At 50.9% G+C, this 20,677-nt stretch overlaps 2 protein-coding genes across 3 annotated transcripts in view; one reads left to right on the plus strand and one right to left on the minus strand.

The window, feature by feature from the left end:
- The window catches only part of ACOT11 (acyl-CoA thioesterase 11), a 56,687-nt gene extending 52,485 nt beyond the window's left edge, over window positions 1-4,202 (plus strand). For both annotated transcript variants that reach the window (XM_069592544.1, XM_069592553.1), the window contains exon 16: window positions 692-4,202. In XM_069592544.1, the coding sequence (XP_069448645.1) occupies window positions 692-847 (156 nt within the window). In that variant the 3' untranslated portion in view covers window positions 848-4,202. The remainder of the gene's footprint in view (window positions 1-691) is intronic.
- On the minus strand, window positions 911-16,105 carry LOC138441497 (protein FAM151A-like). Its single transcript, XM_069592568.1, has 8 exons — window positions 15,459-16,105; window positions 13,933-14,079; window positions 8,971-9,123; window positions 7,639-7,798; window positions 5,991-6,215; window positions 2,946-3,085; window positions 2,054-2,197; window positions 911-1,661 (listed from the first exon to the last, which is right to left on the minus strand). The coding sequence occupies exons 1-8, from the start codon at window positions 15,574-15,576 to the stop codon at window positions 988-990; spliced, it is 1,761 nt and encodes a 586-aa protein (XP_069448669.1). The 5' UTR covers window positions 15,577-16,105; the 3' UTR covers window positions 911-987.
- Window positions 16,106-20,677: the final 4,572 nt, after the last annotated feature.

Consider the following 20,677-nt stretch of genomic DNA (forward strand, 5'->3'; position numbering starts at 1 on the left):
CCTGCCACGTTCCTCTGTCCATGGGATTTTTCCAGACAATATTGGAGTGGGTTGCCATTTCCTTCTCTAGGGGCTCTTCACAGCCCTGATATCAAACCGTGGTCCCCTGGGTCTGCTGCATGGGCAGGTAGATTCCTTACCACTACAGCCACCTGGGAAGCCATATTCTAACGGTAGCACCTTCATTTAAAGGAGTTTTAGGCTTGGCTCTGGAGACCCAGTCCTCCAGACCTTCTGGGCTAGAGAGGGGACACACATGATGAGAGTACAGTGTGTGGCGACAGAGGGAAGCCAGGGTTGTCAGCACCCAGAGGAGGGGTCAGGACAGTCCAGCTATAGGTCACGCCCACCAGTCATGCAGTCCTCAAAGGCCCCAGGTGCTGCTGGTATTTGCTGCCTTCCTAGCAGGTGACTGGGCTCCCATGGTGCCTAAAGACAGTAAATAATCTGCCTGCAATGCGGAAACCCCACTTCTATCCCTGGGTCAGGACGATCCTCCAGGGAAGGAAATGGCAACCCACTCCAGTATTCTTGCCTGGAGAAGGCCATGGACAGAGGAGCCAGGAGGGCTACAAGTTCATGTGGTCCCAAAGAGCTGGACACAAAGATGCCAACTGCCTGCTTCATGCCCACTCAGTGCCCTCTTACCACCCCCACCCCCTCCTCCTGGGTGTGGCTGCCCGGCCTGCAGGTGTCCTACTACAACCAGGCCACCCCGGGCGTTCTCAAGTACGTGACCACCAATGTGACCGGCCTCTCCTCTGAGTTCTACACCACCTTCAAGGCTTGTGAACAGTTCCTCTTGGACAACCGGAACGACCTGGCCCCCAGCCTCCAGACCCTCTAAGCATCGTCCCTGGCCACCTGACGTCCATGCCCACTCCATCCTGCCCCAAGGACATGCGTGCAGTGCACTGAAGAAGCAGAGGCATTTATTCCTTCCTGCCACTCCGTGGGAAGCTGGGGTCCACCAGGCCACCTGGGTGCTCAGTGTGTGCCAACATCCGCCAGCAAGTCTTGGCGGTAGCTCTGGGGTAGCCTGTAGTAGACTCGGGTCTTCTTCACGGCCCTGGCTGCCAGCAGCGCTGCCCGCACAGACGCATAGAGGCCCCGGCCAGGGCTGTGTTCCACCGTGACCGTGGCCCGGGGAGAAGCCTCCAGCAGCCGGGCCACGACTCCAGCGGGGCTCTGGCCCAGAGGCCCAGCCTGCAGCTGGAAGGACACGGGTTGCCAGAGGCCCTGGCACAGCTCCAGCATATCTGTGAGCAGCTGTTCCCTGTAGCCACTGCCCAGCACTTCCTCAGGCCAGCCTGGTGCCACCGTCACATGGGGGAACACGTCGGCCACAGCTGTAAGCAACTCCCTGCCAGTCACGTAGCCAGGGACCCTGAAACTCCCGTGGGAGACTGTGGCACCGACCCACACAGGCCTAGACAGGCGGCCGAGGGCAGAGAGGGTGGCCAGCGTAGCCAGCGCTGGCCGCAGGGCGGTGGGCTCTGCTATGTGCACATGGACCCCCCAGCGTCCGGGGTGCGAGGCCAGCTGCTGCAGGCAGGACTCCAGCGCCAGGGCACGGCCATCTGGGGTGCAGACGATGGGCACGGGGTCCCCAGCTGCAGGCTTCTGGAGGCCCACGTCCAGCAGGATCATGCCTTCTCGGTCTGCAAGAGGCAGTGGAGGCAACAGTGTCTGGGGTTAGGGCTCTCATGGGGTGTCAGAGGCCCTTGCTGAAGGTAAAGGGACAGCAGGAGGTAATGGGGTCTGTTGATTGGGTCTGGGTTCCAGGTGAAGGGCTGCTTTGTGAATGTGCCTGGGGCTCATCAGAATGGCCCAGTGAGCCGCTAGCTCAGCTGAGGCCTGTGCCCGCCTCTGTTGCAGCACCATGTGACCGAAGCCTCATAAGTGGTAGTCCAAAAGCCAGGGGCCCCCTACTTTTGACAACACTGCTCCCCCACCTTGCAGCCGTGTTGCTATGGTAACAGAGACCTGAGTAGCTTCCCGAGGTAACCCTTGCAGTCGAGCTAGGAGCACAGGGGCTGCAGGCAGACCTTACCTGGGAGCTGCACTGTTGCTGTGCTTCCATTGCCCTGGATGTCAGGAACCAGCCACTCCACGCTCAGACCCTGGTCCCCGGGCTGCTGGAGAGCAGGGATCAGGCTGCCCCCAGTGTAGTAGCTTTGCTTCCGTGACGTATTCACTGTGGGTCAGATTGCCAAGATGAAGAGGCCACCAGTCACGGAGGCCTTCTGTACACCATGAGTCCTCTCTAAGCCTCACAGCAAAGTTCCAGGGAGCTGGAGTTCCCTGTTTTGTAGATGACGGGTGACTTGCCCCGGGTCCTACAGCTAGTGGGCAGGGTTGCTGGGACTGGAGCCTGATGGAGCCAAGTCAGTCGGGCCCCAAAGCTGGTATTCCTCCCCCTCACCTAGATGGCTCTCAGAGCAGGAATGTTGGGTCTGATGGGCCCCCTTGAGATGGCCTGATTGCAGGCTCTCCTAGGTTTGGAGTCAAGGGAACAGGGGCTTTGGACAAAGGAACAAGCATCATTGATTAGCAGGTACAGGGGAGGAGCCGTTCTCTGAAATGCTAGAGCAACCCTCGGAGGGACTCTACTGCAAGGGGAAGCATCTGGGTTTTGGAATTTGCTGTTTCCAGTAGGAGCTATGCCACGTTTAAGCTGGACAGCTTTGTATAAATTATGTAACTGTTCTGTTTATCTATGTGTAAAATGGAACCTCTGCTTCACGGATCTATGGAGCTTAGCATTCCATCCCAGGGTCTGGCATACAATGTATGCTTCAAATGATTCCTTTGTCCTATCTCACATAGGATTTTCCCCTTTCATTGGCCTGCCCCACCGAGCTCTGCTCCCATATTTACTAGGTGCTGCCCTGTGCAGAATCCACCCCACCACCCTTTCCCACCCTCCCGAGACCCCTCCCTACTGGCAAGCTGCTTAAACTGTGACAGGAGAGGCTCAAAGAGGTCATAGTAGACTTGGTGGGTGGCGGTGTTGTCCCGGATGTAGAGGAGGTCGTCCACTGTCACGGGGTCCGAGGCGGACTGCCACATCGTGAGGGTGTACCTGGGGTCCAGAGAACCAGCTCAGAGCCTCCTTGGGGCCAGCAGCCCTTAGCCCCTCCTTCATGCTCAGAAGTGACCCTGAGCTGAGGTGGGGAGGCCTTGGGAACCCTGACTGAGGGCAGAGGCTAAGAAGGAAGGGAGATGGACTGTTCTGCCTCCCCACTTGGACTGTCTATTTGTGGACCCTCTGTTAGGAAAAAGGACCCACAAAGACACATTTTAGGAATCAGTGAACTAAAATGGATGGGAATGGGCGGATTCAATTCAGATGAGCATTATATCTACACTGTGGGCAAGAATCCCTTAGAAGAAATGGAGTAGCCCTAATAGTCAACAAAAGAGTCTGAAATGCAGTACTTGGGTGCAGTCTTAAAAATGGCTGAATGTTTGTTTCCAGGGCAAGTCATTCAGCATCACAGTAATCCAAGCTTATGCCCCAACCACTAGTGCTGAAGAAGCTAAATTGAATAAAAAAGAAGATGTCCTTTTCATCATCGGGGACTGGATGCAAAAGTAGGAAGTCTAGAAATACCTGGAATAATAGGCAATTACAAAGTGAGACAGGCAAAGGCTAATAGTTTTGCCAAGAGTATGCACTGGTCATAGCAAACATCCTCTTCCAAAAACACAAGAGATACTCTACACACAGACATCACCAGATGGTCAATACTGAAATCAGATTGATTATATTCTTTGTAGCCAAAGATGGAGAAGCTCTATACAGTTAGCAAAACACTGACTGTCGCTCAGATCATAAATTCATGGCCAAATTCAGACTTAAATTGAAGAAAGTAGGGAAAATCTCTAGGCCATTCAGGTAAGACTTAAATCCCTTATGATTATACAGTGAAAATGACTGTAGATTCAAGGGATTAGATCTGATAGAGGGCCTGAAGAAATATGGATGGAGGTTTGTAATATTGTACAGTAGGCAGTGATCAAAACCATCCCCAAGAAAAATGCAAAAAAGGCAAAGTGGTTGTTTGAGGAGACCTTACAAATAGCTGAGAAAAGAAGCGAAGGCAAAGGAGATAAAGAAAGGTATACCCATTTGAATGCAGAGCTCCAGAAAATAACAAGGAGAAATAAAACCTTTCTAAGTGAATAATGCAAAGAAATAGAGGAAAACAAAAGAATGGGAAAGACTAGAGATCAAGAAAATTAGAGACACCAAGGGACCATTTCATACGTTTGGGTGCAATTGAGGACAGAAATGGTATGGACCTAACAGAAGCAGAAGATATTAAAAAGAGGTGGCAAGAATACAGAGAGAGAAAAAATAGCATACACAGAAAAACTATACAAAAAAAAAAAAAAAGACCTGGATAACCACAATGATGTGATCACTCACTTAGATCCAAACATTCTGGAGTGTGAAGTCAAATGGGCCTTAGGAAGCATCACTATGAACAAAGCTAATGGAGGTGATGTGATGGAATTCCAGCTGAGCAATTTTAAATCCTAAAAAATGCTATTAAAGTGGTGCACTCAGTATACCAGCAAAATTGGAAAACTCAGCAGTAGCCACAGGACTGGAAAAGGTCAGTTTTCATTCAAGTCCCAAAGAAGGGCAATGCAGCCATGAAATTAAAAAACACTTGCTCCTTGGAAGAAAAGCTTTGACAAACCTAGAGAGCATATTAAAAGGCAGAGATATTACTTTGTTGACAAAAGTCCAGATAGTCAAACCTATGGTTTTACCGCTAGTCATGTATGGATGTGAGTTGGACCATAAAGAAGGCTGAGTGCTAAAGAATGGATGCTTTTGAACTGTGGTGTTGAAGACTCTTGAGAGTCCCGTGGACAGCAAGGTGATCTAATCAGTCAGTCCTAAAGGAAATCAGTCCTGAATATTCATTGGAAGGACTGATGCTGAAGAATTGAAGTTCCAATGCTTTGGCCACCTGATGCGAAGAGCTGACTCATTGGAAAAGACCCTGATAGTGGGAAAGATTGAAGGCAGAGGAAAAGGAGACAACAGACGATGAGATGGTTAGATGGCATCACTGACTGAATGCACGTGAGTTTGAGAAAGCTTTGGGAGGTGGTGAAGGACAAGGAGGCCTAGCGTGGTGCAGTTCATAGGGTCCCAAAGAGTCAGACCAGACTCAGACTGAACAACTTAGGAAAGAGATAAGGGCAAGGGTGGGGGTGGGGGGTGGGGGCGGGACTTGGATTAGAGGTCAGGCATGAAGAGGAACTGGAGAAGGAAATGGCAGCCCACTCCAGCATCCTTGCCTGGAGAATCCCATGAACAGAAGAGCCTGGAGGGCTACAGTCCATGGGGTCACAGAGAGTCGGACACGACTGAGTCGCTGACACACGCACACATCGAGAGGGAAGGGAGTGGCCTCCAGTGGGGAGAGGCTGAGAAAGGTGGTGCTGGGCAGCTCGGGCCAGTGCAGAGTTGGGGGAGAGGGTGGGCTCCCCCAGTCCCACAGAGCTATTGGGGCAGAGGCTATAGGTGCAGTCTGTTCACCCTCAAAGAGTAGCTGGCTCCCAAGAGAGGAAGCTGTGGGAGCCAAATTGCCTCTCAGTATAAACACTTTCTGGAACTTCCCTAGTGGTCCAGGGGGAAAGACTGCTTCCACCGCAGGGGTTGCTGGTTTGATCCCTGGTTTGGAACTAAGATCCCACATGGTGTGTAGTGGGGCCCAAAACAAATAAGCAGAAAAAAATCAACACTTTCCCCTGGACAGGCTGCCTCAAGTGATAGCTACCCATTACCAGAGGAGGATGAGCAGAAAGCAGGGGCACTGTAGAGGATGTGAGCACCAGCAGAGGTTGGGCCAGATGATCATGAAGACCCTTCTAACCATCAGCATCTTGGATCTTCCTGGGGATTCGAGGCCCGGGAGTGAGTTTAGAGGGAGAAGGGGCAGTGGCAGGGGCCTGGGCGTTCTCACCTGTCAGATTGGCCCAGCAGCCAGCTGAAGTGGGGCCAGGCCGCCCTGACCATGACGGCCCGCACGGGGAAGGTCACCTTCTGGGGCAGTGCTCCCACCAGCTCCTGCATCTTCTCCACCATGGCCCGGGTATATGTCCCATTTGGGAATAAGGGCAGGTACCGGGTAGTCCAGCCTGGAGACAGGGTTGCCTCAGGATACTTCTCCTGGATCAAGGCCAGGAACCTGTAGAGAATCAAAGATGCTGGTCTTTTAGAGCCCCTTCCTCATCTCCTGGGTTCCCATCAGAGTGCTCGGAAGAGGCAGGATCTATTGCATCTAGATGTTAGAGCACAGTCCTGAAGCACATGTTGGCTTGTTCAAAGTCCCATGTTAGGGGACTGAGTCCTGACTATGACCCTGGGCAGCTCACACAACCTCGTTGATTCTTAAAAAGTGGCATCCTTTCAGGCAGGACAGGGCTTCTCAAACATCCTCATGTGGATGAGGAGATGCATCCAATCCCCAGGTGTGGGATCTGTGCTGCCAGCTGTGAGAGTCTCTGAAATTTCAGATATTTTAAAATGTCACTCAAATTTTGAACTCTTACAAATTTGAATAGACAAATATCACCCTCTCCACCTCGCAGATTGAGTAACGTTCACTCCAAGATCATCCATTTTTAAAATCTTGGGCCACTGACTACATTTTCAAACTGCTGCTTTCCAAATGCACCGCAGTTAAAGACTAGATAAATACTGGGTGGATGTATTGTTAGCTGACTGGTTGGAAAGATGGTTTAATGGATGGATGGGTGGACGGATGAATGGAGATGGACAGTAGACAGCTGGAGGTTAGAGTCGGAAAGACCTGGCTTTATATGTTTGCTCTGCCAATTATTAGATGTAGGCAGGTCATTTAACTTCGGTGAGATAATTCCTATATTACAAAATAAAAATAATAGTACCTACCTCATTCTCATTGTAAGAGTTAAATGGTACTCTACAACTAGACTACTTAATGCGTGTGACAGATAATAAAATTCAACAGATTGAGCCTCAATTATTGTCTGCTTTCTTATCTGCAAAACGGTGAGAAAAAAGGCTCCTAACCTGGCATTTCTATGGGAAGATAACTCAGATATATTCTCTCCTTTCATGTGGCCCTCTATAAACTTGAGCGCACCATGCAGCTGGTGCTACCTAAGTGCTGTTTCAGGCAGTACTGGGATCTGGGGGGCGGCTGGGGGGTGGGAGGGGGAGGCTGGGAAAGGAGTTAGTGCTTTAGACTTTTCTAGCAGGCCCTGGGTTGCTAGACCAGGGTTGCCCTGGTCACTGTTTGCCATCCAGGAATAAACGTTATAGTAAGGGGACAAACCCGTAATCCAACAGTGATAGCTTTGTGAAATCAGGACTGTTAGGAGAAAGTGTGAGAGAGGGTCCTCAGCAGCCTTGGACGTCAGGGAAGTTTCTGGGGCAGGTAATGGCTGGTTCACCAGGAAATGGTGGAAGAGCATTCAAGGCAGAGGGAACAGGATGTGTGAAGGCTCAGAGGTCAGATGACCTGGTGAGGCTGGAGGAAAACTCAGCAAAGGTCCCCTGAGCACCTGCTGTACCAGATGTTGAAAGAAACAGACTGGACAAGCCGGGGCAGAGAGGCAAACACTCACTGTGTGGCATTGACCTCTATTGAGATGCCCACATTGGGACCCCTCTGGATGTCAGCATTGATCCACACAGGCCTTCGAACTTTCCCCTCCTCTGTCAGCCGCTGAAGGAAGTCCAGGGAGGGGCCCACAGCCTTGATGGTCTTGAAGTCCAGTTTGATGCCTGTGGGGAGAGGGCCAAGGGCTTGGGAAATTGGTCCTTTGTGCTCAAGGAAGAAGGAAACAGAAGACATGACTTCCTGGGACAGAGAGCAGGTATGCTGTGTGTGTCAGGGGTGGGAGGGAAGACAGGGACGGAATTCTGGGTGGGTGTGAAGAAGGCTTCAAACAGGCGGAGCTCTGCTGGAGAGAAAGACTTGCCCGTGTAGGAGTGTTCTTCCATCCCTCATCCCGAAGGGGAAGAAGCAAATGATGGCTAAGGGCTTGGGACTTGGGGCTGGTGCAGGTATTGCCAAGAATCTGATGAAAAGGAACTGTGACTCTTGGACAGGCAGGCTCAGAGGGTCCTAAACCACACAAGGCTTAAGAGAAGATGAGGCTGAGGAATTAGCAAGAGTCAGTTGCTCAGTCGTGTCTGACTCTTTGCAACCCCTTGGACGGTAGCCCAGATTCCTCTGTCCGTGGGATTTCCCAGACAAGAATACTGGAGTGGATTGCCATTACCTTCTCCAGGGGATCGTCCCCACCCAAGGATTCAACCCAGGTCTCCTGCATTTCAGGCAGATTCTTTACCAGTTAGAGAAGGATGTTGAAAGCCAGGCCAAGGAGATCATAATTTGTCCTGAGGACAATGGGGAGCCATGGAGGGTTAAAGCAGGGAAGTGACACAGCAGCTGGCATTTTGGAAAGCTCACCCTGGTAGGTGCTTGGTAGAGTTTGGAGGCAGGAAGCCAGTGAGGAAGGAGGTCCAGGAGAAAGATGATGTGAGTGGGACTGGATCGGGGGTAGGGTTCAGGGTTAGAATTGGCAGAGGCAGCAGCTGAGTAGATGCAGGGGATGAGGGAGAGGCATTAGGGTGATGCCTGGATTCTTTTGGTAACTGGCAAAGAGACATGTGAGGGGAAGGTGGAATTGGCTTTGAGCATGTTGTATCCAGTTCCATGGATTCAGGGGGCCTGAATGCTCATGTCTGGCCCTTTGCAGCTTACCCTGCACATTTACATCCCTCGTTTCACCCATCTTCCCTGAGCCCAGGCCTCTAGAGTGGTCTGGGAAACAGGCAAAGAGCAGCTCTTAATAGGGATTGGACTTGTCTCCTAGTGGAGCAACCCTTACACATGTGGCCTGAGTACTAGAGGGCTTGGCAGCCAGGGAGGGTCTGAGAGAAGTCCTTACCCTTCTTGGAAGAGGCCAGCACAGCCTCCAGCCACTGCTCTACGGTGTTATCACTGTAGATGGCTGGGGGGTGCGCCATGATGGCGACTCCTGTCTCGTTGACTGTGCCGAGCCCTTCTGTTGTGATGTCTGCCTCCAGGACCATGACATCGCCTGTGAATAGGACAAACTCGATCAGTTCCTTTTTCAAATCTATTTTCCTCAAAGTGTTAGTCATAGAACATTTGGAAAATATAGAAAAGCAGAAAGGGAGTTACTAACCCACATTTCCATCCGTTTTTATAATTTTTACACAGTTGAGACCACTCTTTTCTATGTGTCACTTAAAAAAAAAAAAGCTACAAAAGCCCTGATTGAGGGTGGTCCCCCTGTTTCGGTTAGCTACTCCCCGACCTTTCCTGGGACATTTCAGTAGTCTCCAAACTTTTGCTGCTAACAAATAAGGATGCATCTTTTTTTTCTGATTTTCCTGATTACTTTCTACCCTGCCTTGAGGAACGTTCGTCAGGGCCATGCAGGGTCGTTTGGTTGTTTTTGATGAATTATTTCTGGTTGCTGGGAGCAGACTCTCTAGTTCTGCAAGCAGGGGCTGCTCTTCATCGCTGTGCCCAGCGTTCCCACTGCAGTGGCGTCTCTTGTGGAGCACGGGCTCCAGGCGCACTGCACTGGCTTCAGTCGTTCCAGCACGCAGCCTCTGTAGTGCTGACTTGCGAGTCCAAAAACTCTCAGGTCAGTAGTTGTAGCACATGGGCTTAGTGGCTCCAAAGCATGTTCCTTCCTAAACCCTGGATCCAATGGATTCTTATCCACTGTCCTTGTTCAGTCGCTAACTCATGTGTGGATCTTTATGACTCCATGGACTGCAGCATGCCAAGATTTCCTCTCCAGTATCTCCCAGAGTTTGCGTAAACTCATGTCCATTGAGTCAGTGATGCCATCTAACCATCTCATCCTCTGTCGCCTCTTTCTCCTCTGGCCCTCAATCTTTCCTAGCATCAGGGTCTTTTCCAATAAGCAGGCTCTCTCATCTGGTGGCCAAAGTTTTGGAGCTTCAGCTTCAGTCCTTCCAGTGAATATTCAGGGTTGATTTCCTTTAGGATTGTCTAGTTTGATTTCCCTGCAGTCCAAGGGTCTCTCAAGAGTCTTCTCCAGCACCACAGTTTGAAAGCATAAATTCTTCTACCTTCAGCCTTCTTTATACCACCAGGGAAGGCCGCTGTATCGTTTTTAAAGCCCATATTATCAAATTACTATCTAGAAAAATTCTTGTGACTCATATGCCTGCCAGAAGTATGTAAGCTGGTCATCTCTGGGAACCCTTAAGGGCACTGAGGGTTGTTAGTTTTTGTCTTTTAAATGCATACAGTTAACTCCTGAAGTGGCTGTGTGATACCCATTAGGAGAGTTCAGTCCAGGAGAGAGTCAAGGACTTTGAGTGCAAAGCAGGCTGGCAAGAGCAGGCCAGGCTGTCTGACCAAGGAGTAGAGTAAAGCCTGGGTGGAGTCACTATGAGCGCCTGATCCATCACAGACAGTTGGCATCAGAGGGACCTCTTCTGTTTTATACTTGCAGCCCTGCTCCCCTCAAAGTCCATTCACCTATACCTGATTGTGTTACTTCTATTAAAAATTCGAAACAGCTCTGGCTTTAGTCCTGAGAATCCAATCCAAATGCCTGCCCATAGTCTGTGAGGTCCTGTAGGACCAGGCCTGGCAAACTGCCCTCTCACCTCGAGTCCCTCTCTCCCTCAATAACTAGCTTCCATCCACTCCTGTTTCTCCAACATCAGTGTGCACACAAACCACCCAGGAACTGTTCAAATGCAAGTTCTGCTCAGTAGATCTGGGGTGGGGCCCAAGACACCTACCAAGCTCCCCAGTGATGCCCAGACTGCTGGTCCACAGACCGCACTTTGAGCCTCAAATCTTAAATATCTTGTCTCCCATCTCTGGGCTCCTACACCTGGCTGTTGCCATGGCAACACTCTTCCCCCCAGTTTTACTAGGCCACCTCCAGCTCATTTGTGGGTGTTGGCTTAAAATATCAAGGAGGCCATCCCTAAACCACACAATCAGTCAAAGTCAGGCTGACAGCTTATCCTTTGAGCGCACAGCCCCCAGGTAACTACTCATATAGCACCATCCTTCCTGAGCCTGAGGGCTAGGAGCAGGCTCCAGATCTATGGCTCCCATCACTGGGATTTCCAGTGCCAAGATGGTACCAGGCCTAAAAAAGGAGCTTCAGAAATGTTTGTTGGATGGTAAAAGACTGGATAAATGAACGATAGAAAAAGCTGAGATCAGGGACCTCCCTGGTGGTCCAGTGGCTAAGACTCTGTCCTCCCAGTGCAGATGGCATAGGTTTGGTTCCTGGTCAAGGAACTAAGATTGCACAGGCCTCACAGTGCAGCCAAAAGAGAAAAAAGTCAAGTTCAATGAGCCCAGGTCCAGAAAAGTAAAAGAGCTTGCACACAGTTGCAGAGAATTTTTGTAAATTTCTCTGAAGCCTAGGTGTCTGGATTTCCAGAAGCGAGAGGACGCTGAGTGCCAGGCTGTCCCCAGCACTGTTTCAGGTACTTTGCACTGTCCCATTTCATCCTCATATTATATCTCTGGCCCAGTGCTCTGGAATCCTTGGTGTCCTCACTGGCAAGGTGGGGATGAATCTCTCTGGCCTTTAACTACAGCACATGGACATAAATTATGTTGTATTAAAAAAATAAAAATTAAAAAAAAAAAACAGGTTGTAAACTGTGAAGGGCTATATGAAGGTAACTTTTATTTCTATGGTTTTCTTGTCTTAACTTGGTTACCCAGGAATGCTGAGAGAGGGATCCAGAGGGGTTTGGGGCCCAGCAAGGCCCAGAGAAGTCAGGGCCCAGGTGGGTAGCTGGGCAGATAAGAGGGTAGCTAAAGAGAATGGATGCTGAGAGGTCTCCTTCCCCATCTAAAATGGGCCAAGTCCGGTCTGGGGAAGGTGGCGGTACACTGGGAGGGAGCCAGGGCTGGAACCCAGGTCTCAGTCCCGGTGAGTCTCTGAAGCTGCTGCCTTGTTTGACCTGCACCGGCTGCCTCCCTTGAGATGCTGGTAGCCCCTGAACTCAGGACCGCATCTCGCTCATTTCTACACCTCTTCCTGAGCTGGGTGCAGAGCAGGGACCCAGCAAATGCTCAGTGAGGGGGCTAAAGATGGATGGACCTAACCTGCCTCCTTGCGATCAGCACCTGGATCCAGCTTCCTCCTGCACGGCCATTCACACCTGTTTGGGGCCTTCCAGATCCTGAATCTGGGAGACAACTTGTTTGGGAGGCAGGGGGTGGGTGTGAGGAAGAGGAGATGAGGGAAGATTCATGTTCCTGCAGCTCCAGTAGGAGCCCTGGTCCTAAGCAATGCAGACAAGTGAGGAGTGCTGCTCTCCACAGGGAGCCCACAGGAAGTCCCCAGGCCCTCCCTCCCGCCCCGCCATGAGCTCTACACATCACATCCGGGAGGAGGGGCACCATGGCTCCGCGTGCAGACCCTGTACCCAAGGCTGCCAGCTTCCAGTCCCCGCTTTAATACTTGCAAGCTGTGTGACCTTGCACAGGTTACTTGACTCCTCTGTGCCCCCTTTCCATCACTTACTAGAGGTAAATAATAAAATATCCATTGTGTTGCATACGCTGTGTTTCAATCATCATCTACGTGGAGTAAATCACTCAGTCTGGGGTATTCCTATTGTTTCAGCATAATTACTAATAATGACCTTTTTCATGACCAAAAGTGCCCTGGTTTCATCCTACCAGTCCACTTTTGGCAGAGGAAGTGGTTTGAGCTGCAGATGGTGAAGTCACTTGTCCCAAACCACTCCTTTGGTAAATGGTAAAATGTAGAATTTGAGCCCACTCCTGTCTGCCTCCCAAGCCTTAGCTCTGGCCCCTCCTGTCCACAGAGATGTCCGGTATGACTTCGCCAGCCTAACTCCGGCCTACCATTGCTTGCCCTCAGGATCCTTACCCCAGCTGTGGAGCTACCCTCCTCCCATAGACCTATGGAAGGCCTCAGGTCCTTCCCACCCCTGTGGCTATACTGACTGGTTACTCTGGTTGTTGGGCACCACCTGTTTGGGGCCCTTAGCTTTCTTCTTGGCCAAGGTCACAACTTGGTGGGGCCTGATCCTTATCTGCTGCCCTGGGACTTACCTGAGATGAGCCTGGGGCTGGCAGAGCCTCTTTGCCTTCCCTCAGGCCTTATCTCTCAGATAAGAGTTCTCCCTCTTGCCAGGGTTCTCTATTCCTCCTTCTCACCCAAGTCTGACCATTAGCCTCGGAATCCTGAAGCAGTAGCAAACTGGCTCCACCCAGCCTGTGGAAGCCCTCCCCTCTGCTGACCACCAAGCCTGCCTCCCCAAGAAGTCTAAGGACTCATTCATTCATTCAGCAAACCTTTCCCTGTCTCTTACTCCCAGGCCCCCTGTGGTGACTCTGCAGGAGGTAAGCGCCAGAAGCCTGGGTCTCGTTCTGCTTCAGACCTACTGCGTGACCATGGACAAGACCCTCTCCCACTCAGGATCTAACTTCCCTAAAACAGGGTTTTGGGTAGAGCAGTGGTTCTCAAAGTGTAATCCCGGGCTCACAACAGCAGTGCCACCTGGAAACTTACTAGCAATGCAATTTCTCAGGTCCCACACCAGAGCCACTGAATCTGAAACTCCCTTCTGAAGAGTGCACAAATTTGGGGCCCCTTCCTTTCACCTTGAAAAGATGACAGCAAGATATGACCTTGGACCCATACATCTCCCTACAACCTGAGCCAGTCACATAACCAGTGAGCCCTCACTTTCTCAAGTGGATGATGGCAAGAACGCGGCCATACCCATCCTGATGCTACCTCACAGGTAATGCTGTCTTAGCCCTGCCTCCACCCTCCCTCCATCTTCTCCACCTCTGCCCCAGCCTGCCCCATCCTGGCAACTGGACTTACTGCTGAGGGCAGCCTTCATTTGCTCCTTGCTGTTGGCACCGTGGTACCAGGTGACCAGCAGGCCATCCCTTTGGCTGATCTGACCCATGCTTAGCAGGTAGTCCAGCATGTCTGCATCAGAGCGGCAGGTCCCATCTTGTTCACAGCCTGGAATCAAGGCCAAGGAGGCTGTTAGCATCAGTTCTTGCCCAAGCCCAGGAATCTTGTCTGTATATCCTACTAACCCTCTCTGGGCCCCAGGGCCATGCCCAGCCTGCCATCTAGCATAGACAGTGGACCCCAGAGTCATCAGTGCTGTGAGAGAGAAACATGTGGGGTCCTGAGCACAAGGATGCTCTGGACCAGCCTGGGGACCTTGGAAAGTTCATTGATAAGGGAACATTTAAGGGAGACCTAGAAGGATGGGTGTGTAAATTTAACCAAAAGGGGACTAGGTTATTACAGACAGAAAGAAGAGTATATGCAAAGGTATGGCCATAGGAAATGTGTGGTTGCATAAAAGAATGGCCATTGCTTTGGTACAGATGCAGAGAAATGAGATAAGACAAGATTGGAAAAGAGGGCTGTGATCTGGTTGTAAAGGACCCTGGGTGCTGGCAAAAAAAAAGGGAGGGTATGTGCTGGAGATAGCAAGAAAGGTTGTGTTTAGAAAGTGCTCCTCAGTGGCAGGGCGAGCATGGATTGGTGAGAGCAGGCTGGTGGCAGAGACTGTGTGGGAAGGGGCGGGCTGAGGCGGGGCTCCAGCAGGAGAGGGGGAGCTGAGAGGTTAGGGTGAGCAAGGAATGGAGATAGAGGATGGGAAGGAAGAAGCCTCGAGGCACCGGCTGAAGATACAGGCATGAGGCAGAAGGAGAGGAGGCTGCTCCCAGGTCCCCATGTGGATGGAAGGCCCTTCATCAGGAGAGGGTGCAGGGGTGTGAGGGTAAGTTCAGCCCAGCCCGCCGAGCTTGTGATGCCTGAGTGACTTCCAAGGAGAGTTCATCTGGGAGCATGGAAGGATAGCTGAAGCCTGGTAAAGGAGGAAGGGGAAACAAAGTTAATGAAACTGTTGTTTGGAGATCAAATCTTGGTGGGCTTGGTGATGGGAGGGGCAAATAGAGCTGTGGATGGAGGATAAGTCTTGGTAGTCAATTCGAAAGGAAACCAACTCTGAACCCTCATGGGGAGGACTGATGCTGAAGCTGAAATGCCTGTATTTTGGCCACCTGCTGTGAAGAAGTACTCACTGAAAAAGACTCTGATGAGGGGAAAGATGGAAGGCAGGAGAAGGGGACGACAGAGAATGAGATGGTTGGATAGAATCATAGCCTCAAAGGACATGACTTTTACCAAGCTGTGGGAGAGAGTAAAGGACAGAGAGGCCTGGTGTGCTGCAGTCCATGGGGTCGCAAAGCGTCAGAGACGACTCAGCGACTGGAGAGCAGCAACAATGGGGAGGAGGGCAGGGGCCAGCGGGGACAGAGCCTTATGCGGCGAAGGAATGAGGGGTGGGGAGACAGCCAGATGGCGCAGCTGGGGGCTCCTACCTGGCGGGACGGTGTGTTTCTGCAGCGAGAAGACCACGATCATCGCGATGGCGAACACCAGAACCGCACTGACACCACCCACAATGGCCCACTTCCAGCACCCCTTGTTGTTGGCCATGATGACCTTCTGAGGGAAATGCACCTCAAAGGGCAGAGTCTCCTGAGGCTCTGAGAGCTGGGATCCAGAGGGAGGAAGGAGCACTTAAATCTCCTCCTGGCAGAACAGCTCCTGCAGGCCTGGAATGTCCCAAGAGACAGCTTTGGAGGCCCCGCCTACCTCCCACCCGCCTCCTCCTCCTCCCTCTCTTCTAGGATCTTAACAGGTCAAGCAGAAAATCCCGTCACCTCCAAAATGACCTTTGAGCACAGTAAGAGACAGCAGCAGATGTTAGATGGAGCCACCACTGCCCTCCCCTCCAGCAACCTGCTGCCTGTCTGCTCCAGCCTGAGAGATGCATCTGGCTTGAGGGCCAGGGATCTGAACCCAGCTTGACCTTGCTTTCCTGAAGACCTGGAGATTTTCTGTCCCTGCATAAAAGGAGGGCTTCCTTCTTTCTGCCCTGTCCCAGGGAGTCTGGAAGGTCAGGCAAGGGTGAGTGACAAGAACAGATTAGATCTGCCAGAGGAACAAGAATTTTCCTTCTATCCCAGGTAGATTAGTGGCTCGTTGGTTTAGGGGTATGATTCTCACTTAGGGTGCGAGAGGTCCTGGGTTCAAATCCTGGACGAGCCCTACTTTGGACTTCCCTGGTGGCTCAGATGGTAAAGAATCTGCCTTCAATGCAGGAGACACGAGTTCAATCCTTGGGTCGGGAAGATCCTCTGGAGAAGGCAATGGCAACCCACTCCAGTACTCTTGCCTGGAAAATCCCATGGACAGAGGAGCCTGGTAGTCTACAGTCCGTGGGGTTGCAAAGAGTCGGACACGACTGAGCGACTTCACTTTCAGATGGCTTATCTACCTGGGATTGAAATTGATAGAACTGGCATGCTGACCTGGGCTGCTGCAGGCCATTTCTGAGTCCACACGGGAGGGACTGGTCACTGCCTGACCCAGAGGCTGTCCCATGGTTCCCAGTGTGGGAAAACAGTTAGAGACTGTCCCTATTTCAGAGACCCTGGAGTTTAAATCAGTCCAAGAGCCAGCTGTCATGTGCATGGGGAATTGGGGCAGGAGTGTAGAGAAATCCAGCAGGGGCCTTGGGTACTCGAGTGAGTGTGTGTGTGTAAGAGTGGTTAGAAGGATGCCCAGGTGGGCAGATCCAGGGAATCTGGGAAGTAAGGAGAAGCTCGGGAGGGAGTTTGGCTCAGGGGTCCTCAGGTCATGGGGGCTCTGGGTGTCCCTGAAGAGCAGCTGCCCAGGAAGGAATAGATGTAGAAGTCTGGGACTCTGGACCAAACATGAAGCTGTGAGCATCTTTTCCTGCTCAAGGCAAAGAGAGAAGGGGGTGGAGGCAGACTTTGGGGGACTACAGACTTTAGGGATGGTGGGGGAAGAGAAATTGGTTAAGTGCTGTGGGATAGAATGACAAGAGGTGGGGAGGGCCCAGGGAGCCACTAGAAGGGTCACTTAGAGGAGAAAGGGGTGGTCATCTGTGCTTGGAGATGGAGGCCCATAGGACAGCAAGGTGCTGCCAGACTTGACTATAAGAGTAAAGGTGATGTTGGAGACAGTCGAGAACTTAGCTCTTACTATTGACTAGGCTTTCCACATACAAACAGCCCTTGTTTTGTTGCCAAAATCTTGGCTGTCTGTGCACCAATTTCAAACAGAAATACGGAGACAGAGTTATGGAGGAGAAGGAAAACGTGGCTTTATTACTTTGGCAGCAAAGGAGGAACACAGCAGGCAAGCTGCTCAAGAAGGGTGCCGCCCTCCCTGGTGACCAGGGAGAGGTTACCTAGTCAGGCAGGAGTGTGTGATAAGGATCAGGGCAGTAGAAGTCTTCATCCCTTCTTCTGCAGTTTCTAAAGGGTGGGGTTGCTGGCAAGATTTGCAGGGTCTCAGGTGATCTAGTCTCTTATCTTGATGAGCCTCTAGGGCCCCTTTAATCTTGCCTCAGGTAGTTATGTTGCTGTTCCTCCCTTGATTAGCAACTGTTCTGCCAGTTGGAACCAAGAGGTCATGGAGCCTGGAGTTTGGCCTATAAGAAATGACAAAGAGACCTCAGTGCCCAGGTACCCCACAGGGCCCTGCCTGGCACTGGCTTTAGAACTGTGTGCTTAGTTAGTCTTTGTGACACTCCTGTGGGGGAAGTATCACTCCTGTATCTCAGATAAGAGAGTGGGAGTTGGTCAGCAGCAGAGCTGAGGTATAAGCCTGGGTCTTTCCACCCAGCAGGCTGTGTGTTGTCCACCCCTTGGGAAGGATGCTGACGGGTTCTGAGGCACTCAGCATAGCAGCCTCTCTCAACTCTGTGGCCGTTGCAGGCTGTCTTTGAGGAAGAGGGTCTTTATTCAGCTCTGGCTTTTGGCTCAGACTTCTGGGTTGGTCTCCAGGCCACAAAGGACCCCACTGCCCATGACACTCCTTATGAGACAGAAAACTGATCTGAGCCCCACTCTGTGCCCGGTACCATGCTAGCTCTGGGGACCCATCAGCGCCCGGGGGCATGGTAGGAGAGGAGAACATGGGGGTTGTCAGGGGCTCCAGCATCTTAGGTGGAACCGCTGTTCTAGAGCTGATGCTACAGGAGTGGGGTTACAGCCTGTGAGTTGGGCTAATAGCACGGCCTCCGAGGTGGCACCTGATGGATCCCTGATGAGCACAGGGGAACTGGGAAGCCAGTCTCCTGGGCGGGCCATGTGACTTTCAGGGGTGACATGGAGGACCTGGAGAGCCATAGGGGACCAGGGCTAGGGAAGGTTGTTCTAGATGAGGGGCAGCGTGTGTGGAGGGAGCAGAGCATGTGGGAGAAGGGCTTGCCCAGGAGGCAGCAGTGCAGTGGGGCTGGGCCCTGCCAGGTGGGAGGCAGGGGCGCTCAGGGGAGAAGGCTGAGCAGGCAAGCAGGGCTGGACCACCCTGATGAAGAGCTTGACTCCAACCAGGAGGGCATAGGGGGCCTTCGTCTGTGGGATAAGTAGGAGAGGCACATGCTCAGCTTCGCATTTTGGAGAATGATTCTGGAATGGCTGGAGGGGGCCCCCCTCCACACCTCTTATCCCCCCATTCTCTGCCACAGAGCCACATGACCTCCCAGGCCATTCTACTCAGAACAACCACAGGTCCACCAAGACCCAGCTTCTCTTTCCTGGGTTACTTCAATTACCCAGCCCCTTACCTGAAAACTGGGTTCACCGTCTTTTCGGTGCCAAGTCAAAAGGCACAACCAAGCCAAAGATCCAGAGAAGGATTTATTACTTTCCCAAAGCAGCATCTCCAGGAACAGCAAAACAGAAGAAGATGTAAGTAAGGGTACATGTATGTTTGTGAAGGGGCTTGAGCGGAGGAGAATTCCCCACGTAACTGAGGCAAATGATGATGGAGTCCAAGTTTTAGTTGATTGAAATCTTGAAGATCAGGAAAGGTCAACATCCCATCCTCCACCTGGGTGGAAGCCTTAGTTCTGGCAGAACTCCCTGTCAGACTGTTTACACATATCCCTTGAGGAAGAACTAGGACTCTGTTTTATCTGAACTATTGTTTCTTGAGGGCTTTTGCTTTGTTCCTACACTCCCTTACTTCCCTTAAGATTGTTGATTACTGAGACCTGTTCAAGGGCAAGCACTGTGGCCATTTTATTTAAGGAAGTATGAAGTATGAAGTGAAAGTCACTCAGTCCTGTCTGACTCTGCGACTCCATGGACTATACAGTCCATGGAATTCTCCAGGCCAGAATACTGGTACAGATTCCCTTCTCCAGGGGATCTTCCCAACCCAGGGCTCGAACCCAGGTCTCCCATATTGCAGGTGGATTCTTTACCAGCTGAGCCACCAAGGAAACCCAAGAATATTGGAGTGGGTATCCCTTCTCCAGCGGATCTTCCTGACTCAGGAATGGAAGAGGGGTCTCCTGCTTTGCAGGTGGATTCTTTAGCAACTGAGCTACCAGGGAAGCCCGTTTTATTTTAAGCAGCAAGGCAACCAACATACTCAGTTCTCAAGCTCCTGCTCCCTCCCCCTCCAAATCAACTGATGTTCACAACTGTCATTGTACATTTATAATAAACCACTCAAAATACTTAGTTTCAAAGAGAAAAGTGGATACTGAGTCCTGAGAATGCAGCATTGAAATGATTTCCTATACTTAGTAGCCCCTTTTCTGTGAAAATTGCCTGCTGTTGTTTCATATCCTTGAGCTCTGTGGATTCACATTATCCTGCAATCCCTTTCTAGAGTGGCTGTGCAGGAGGCAGGATCTATAACTAAAGGACATCCATTTCACTTTTACCGAGTACCTATTCTGTGCCGTTCACTGTGTTAGATGTCGAGGACAGAGGCACCAATTAGGCACAGCTGCTGCCCTAATTGGATCATACATTGTTTTTAAAGCCAAAAACCGGGAATCTAGTAACATATACAATGTTGCAGATTTTGAGGAAAAATCAAAGGTAGTAAAAAAGAAAAGGAAAAAATAACGTCCTTCTGAGAAAACTGTTATTAAAGTTGTGATGTATATCATTCTGCTTCTTTTCTATACACACATAAAAACAACCTTCAAAAAGAATTGTCTTGTGATATTGCTCTGTACCACATCCCAGCATTTATTGTGTTTGTTAGGTTTTAAAGCGGTATAATCTGGCCTGTGGAATATTTATATTTGCCTGTTTAAAAAAGATGGTTGGGTTTCCACTGCTTGTGGGGGACGGCATGTCTAAACGCATAAGCTCTGAGTTGCCTGTCCTCCCTTCTAGCCCCAACACTCACTAGCTGTGCAACCCAGGGCAGTCAGTTCACCTTTCGGTACCTCCGTTTCCTCACTTATTACCTTGTAGGGTTGTCGTGAGGGTTAAATGAATAAACACATGTAAATCGTTTGTGACAGTACCTGATACCTACCAAATGCTTGATAAAGATGATGTGTTGTTGTTCATGTATGTATATAATTTATAATGAGTTTGTAATCTGCTTTCCCCTCGTATATATAATATGAGCATTTCCCCATATGATTGCAATTTTTTTTTAATAGATGCATAAAATCTCATTCACTGGCTGTTTCCCTAGTTTATGGAACCATTACCTTCCATGTTGGATACCTGGATTGTTTACAGTCTTTTAT

This window comes from Ovis canadensis, chromosome 1 (genome assembly GCF_042477335.2).
Source record: "Ovis canadensis isolate MfBH-ARS-UI-01 breed Bighorn chromosome 1, ARS-UI_OviCan_v2, whole genome shotgun sequence".
NCBI classification, from domain to species: domain Eukaryota; kingdom Metazoa; phylum Chordata; class Mammalia; order Artiodactyla; family Bovidae; genus Ovis; species Ovis canadensis.

Coding starts and splice junctions, on each gene's coding strand:
- LOC138441497 (XM_069592568.1), bottom strand. CDS start 15,576: ATGGCCAACAACAAGGGGTGCTGGAAGTGGGCCATTGTGGGTGGTGTC. Junction 7,799..8,970: donor GCTGGCCTCTTCCAAGAAGG/GTAAGGACTTCT, acceptor CTCTCCCCACAG/GCATCAAACTGGACTTCAAG. Junction 3,086..5,990: donor CTGCTGGGCCAATCTGACAG/GTGAGAACGCCC, acceptor TCTGGACCCCAG/GTACACCCTCACGATGTGGC.